The sequence below is a fragment of the Babylonia areolata genome, chromosome 17, assembly GCF_041734735.1.
Source record: "Babylonia areolata isolate BAREFJ2019XMU chromosome 17, ASM4173473v1, whole genome shotgun sequence".
Taxonomy (NCBI): domain Eukaryota; kingdom Metazoa; phylum Mollusca; class Gastropoda; order Neogastropoda; family Buccinidae; genus Babylonia; species Babylonia areolata.
Window position 1 is genome coordinate 1,865,251 of NC_134892.1, and position 4,296 is coordinate 1,869,546.

At 46.9% G+C, this 4,296-nt stretch overlaps 1 protein-coding gene across 1 annotated transcript in view; it reads right to left on the reverse strand.

The window, feature by feature from the left end:
* Positions 1-3,377, reverse strand: part of LOC143291377 (peptidyl-prolyl cis-trans isomerase-like 3) — a 45,970-nt gene extending 42,593 nt beyond the window's left edge. Inside the window, exon 1 of the mRNA XM_076601218.1 lies at positions 3,237-3,377. Within this exon, the coding sequence (XP_076457333.1) occupies positions 3,237-3,377 (141 nt within the window). The remainder of the gene's footprint in view (positions 1-3,236) is intronic.
* Positions 3,378-4,296: the final 919 nt, after the last annotated feature.

Sequence of the window (4,296 nt, forward strand, 5' to 3'; positions counted from 1 at the left end):
TTCTGTTTACACGTCAGCCTTCACATTCCAGTCCCTGAACTCAGTGCATGTTCTATCCAGTCTTTCCTTTGATGTTCCCGCGTTCCAATGAACTCTACCACAGGTAGGTAAAGGAAAGGGTATGGGTGCACTACTTCCTACACACACCTAAATCTATTTCCAGTTGTCCACATTCCAGCTCAAACCACTAATTCTGTGTGGGACCAGCAGCTGATGAATACAGTGTTTCATCTTGTCATTACGTTCATTGTCCGTCCTTCACAAAACTGTCACCCCATTCTTGTGCTCTGTTGTTGTTGCTGTTGTTTTCAAAGTTGGTCTACGACGGGATCATTTACCAGTCCAGTTCTGTTCAACCATCACCCTTACACCATAACCTTACACCATCACCTTTACACCATCACCTTTACACCATCACCCTTACACCATCACCTTACACCATCACCCTTACACCATCACCCTTACACCATCACCCTTACACCATCACCCTTACACCATAACCTTACACCATCACCTTACAGCCATCACCCTTACACCATCACCTGTACACCATCACCTTTACACCATCACCTGTACACCATCACCCTTACACCATCACCTTTACACCATCACCTTTACACCATCACCCTTACACCATCACCCTTACACCATCACCTTTACACCATCACCTTTACACCATCACCTTTACACCATCACCCTTACACCATCACCCTTACACCATCACCTTTACAGCTTCACCTTTACACCATCACCTTTACACCATCACCTTTACACCATCACCTTTACACCATCACCCTTACACCATCACCTTTACACCATCACCTGTACACCATCACCTTACACCATCACCTTTACACCATCACCTTTACACCATCACCTTTACACCATCACCTGTACACCATCACCTTTACACCATCACCTGTACACTATCACCTGTACACCATCACCCTTACACCATCACCTTTACACCATCACCTTTACAGCTTCACCCTTACACCATCACCCTTACACCATCACCTTTACAGCTTCACCTGTACACCATCACCTTTACACCATCACCTGTACACTATCACCTGTACACCATCACCCTTACACCATCACCCTTACACCATCACCTGTACACCATCACCTTTACACCATCACCTTTACACCATCACCCTTACACCATCACCCTTACAGCTTCACCCTTACACCATCACCTTTACAGCTTCACCCTTACACCATCACCTGTACACCATCACCCTTACACCATCACCTTTACACCATCACCTTTACACCATCACCCTTACACCATCACCCTTACACCATCACCTTTACACCATCACCCTTACACCATCACCCTTACACCATCACCCTTACACCATCACCCTTACACCATCACCTGTACACCATCACCTGTACACCATCACCCTTACACCATCACCTTTACACCATCACCTTTACAGCTTCACCCTTACACCATCACCCTTACACCATCACCTTTACACCATCACCCTTACACCATCACCTTCACACCATCACCTTTACAGCTTCACCCTTACACCATCACCCTTACACCATCACCCTTACACTATCACCCTTACACCATCACCTTTACACCATCACTCTTACACCATCACTTTTACACCATCACCCTTACACCATCACCTTTACAGCTTCACCCTTACACCATCACCTTTACACCATCACCTTTACAGCTTCACCCTTACACCATCACCTTTACACCATCACCTTTACAGCTTCACCCTTACACCATCACTTTTACACCATCACCCTTACACCATCACCTTTACACCATCACCTTTACACCATCACCCTTACACCATCACCTTTACACCATCACCCTTACACCATCACCTTTACACCATCACCTTTACACCATCACCTTTACACCATCACCTTTACACCATCACCCTTACACCATCACCTTTACACCATCACCCTTACACCATCACCCTTACACCATCACCCTTACACCATCACCCTTACACCATCACCCTTACACCATCACCCTTACACCATCACCTTTACACCTTCACCCTTACACCATCACCTTTACACCATCACCTATACAGCTTCCAGGCTGCCATCCATTCCTTTTCCATTTCTCAGCCATTTGACTCCACTGACGGGCGCAATAGCCAAGTGGTTAAAGCGTTGGACTGTCAATCTGAGGGTCCCGAGTTCGAATCACGGTGACGGCGCCTTTTGGGTGAAGGGTGGAGATTTTTACGATCTCCCAGGTCAACATATGTGCAGACCTGCTAGTGCCTGAACCCCCTTCGTGTGTATATGCAAGCAGAAGATTAAATACGCACGTTAAAGATCCCGTAATCCATGTCAGCGTTCGGTGGGCTATGGAAACAAGAACATACCCAGCATGCACACCCCCGAAAACGGAGTATGGCTGCCTACATGGCGAGGTAAAAACGGTCATACACGTGAAAGCCCACTCGTGTACATACGAGTGAACGTGGGAGTTGCAGCCCATGAACGAAGAAGAAGAAGAAGAAGACTCCACTGCCTTCCCTTCCACCATCTCTGACATTCGCAGTTACTTTCATTTCATCGAGATTGCCTCCAAGTCAGTTACATATTTCTTAGGCTTCCCACACCTACATGCATCTATTCACACACCTCCCGTTGTTGTTACCACTCATAATTATCCCCCTTCTCTGTTTTATGGCAACCCCCCCTCTCCCCACCACCACCACCACCACCACCCCCACACTGCATTTCCAGTTCATCCCTTATTCCTGTTCCCTGGATTCTTCCAGTTCCCTGACACATTCTGAATCATTTACTGCTGGTCCCGCCTGTTCCCTGGATTCTGTCAGTTCCCTGACACATTCTGAATCATTTACTGCTGGTCCCGCCTGTTCCCTGGATTCTGTCAGTTCCCTGACACATTCTGAATCATTTACTGCTGGTCCCGCCTGTTCCCTGGATTCTGTCAGTTCCCTGACACATTCTGAATCGTTTACTGCTGGTCCCACCTGTTCCCTTGATTCTGTCAGTTCCCTGACACATTCTGAATCATTTACTGCTGGTCCCGCCTGTTCCCTGGATTCTGTCAGTTCCCTGACACATTCTGAATCGTTTACTGCTGGTCCCACCTGTTCCCTTGATTCTGTCAGTTCCCTGACACATTCTGAATCATTTACTGCTGGTCCCACCTGTTCCCTTGATTCTGTCAGTTCCCTGACACATTCTGAATCATTTACTGCTGGTCCCACCTGTTCCCTGGATTCTGTCAGTTCCCTGACACATTCTGAATCATTTACTGCTGGTCCCGCCTGTTCCCTGGATTCTTCCAGTTCCCTGACACATTCTGAATCATTTACTGCTGGTCCCGCCTGTTCCCTGGATTCTGTCATTATTCTTTGTCATCTCTGTCTGTGTTCCCAAATTAATGGATCACTGTTGCGGAGACTTGGTGAAACTCTGTCTTTTTCTCCAACGTTTCATGAATAAATCAATTGTGAGTGATTAAACAAACTGTCTGTGTGTGTGTGTGTGTGTGTGTGTGTGTGTGTGTGTGTCTGTCTGTCTGTGTGTCTGTCTGTCTCCATGTGTTTGTCACTGTCTCTGTGTGTGTCTCTGTCTCCCCCTGTTTCTTTGTCTCTGTCTCTCTCTGTCTGACTCTCTCTTTTCAAGAAATATTGGACTTTTTCACTGTCTGATTTGTGCAATCATCTGACCAGTCACACACGATCATCATCAAGTATTTTAGCTTACAGCACATATTCTAGAATGCTGGCTTACAGAAGCACATATCCAGTACGGCTCGCTTTCAGAAGCACGTGTTCCGGAGAGCTGGCATTTCCCACATCTTCCAAGGAGGAGATTCAGGGGCAACATAGTAAGGGAGAGCATTCGTGCAAACTCTGTTTCATATTATTTACCCCCCTTTTGTTATCGGTGCCCAATCAGTTGGGCAGAGGGAGTTGTCGGTGTGTGTGTGTGTGTGTGTGTGTGTGTGTGTGTGTGTGTGCGTGCGTGCGCGTGTGCTCATGTCTGGGAGAGAGGGGAATTCAAGGAGCGCCGATCGTGGTCAATCCGAAGTGCACGTAAGGGAGTCTATCGAAAAAAGCAGTGCAGTAGTTTCGTCCCTTTTAGAGGCAAAGTTGATAAGTATTTAATTCATTTGATATCAGTGTAGTACTGGAAATGACAATGATCATTTTGACTGCTGGACAATGCACGGAACTTTTATCGACCATTCCCTGAACGCCTCACCTCTAACGCACTCACGCGCACACACACATACACGCACACACACATATGACATACACA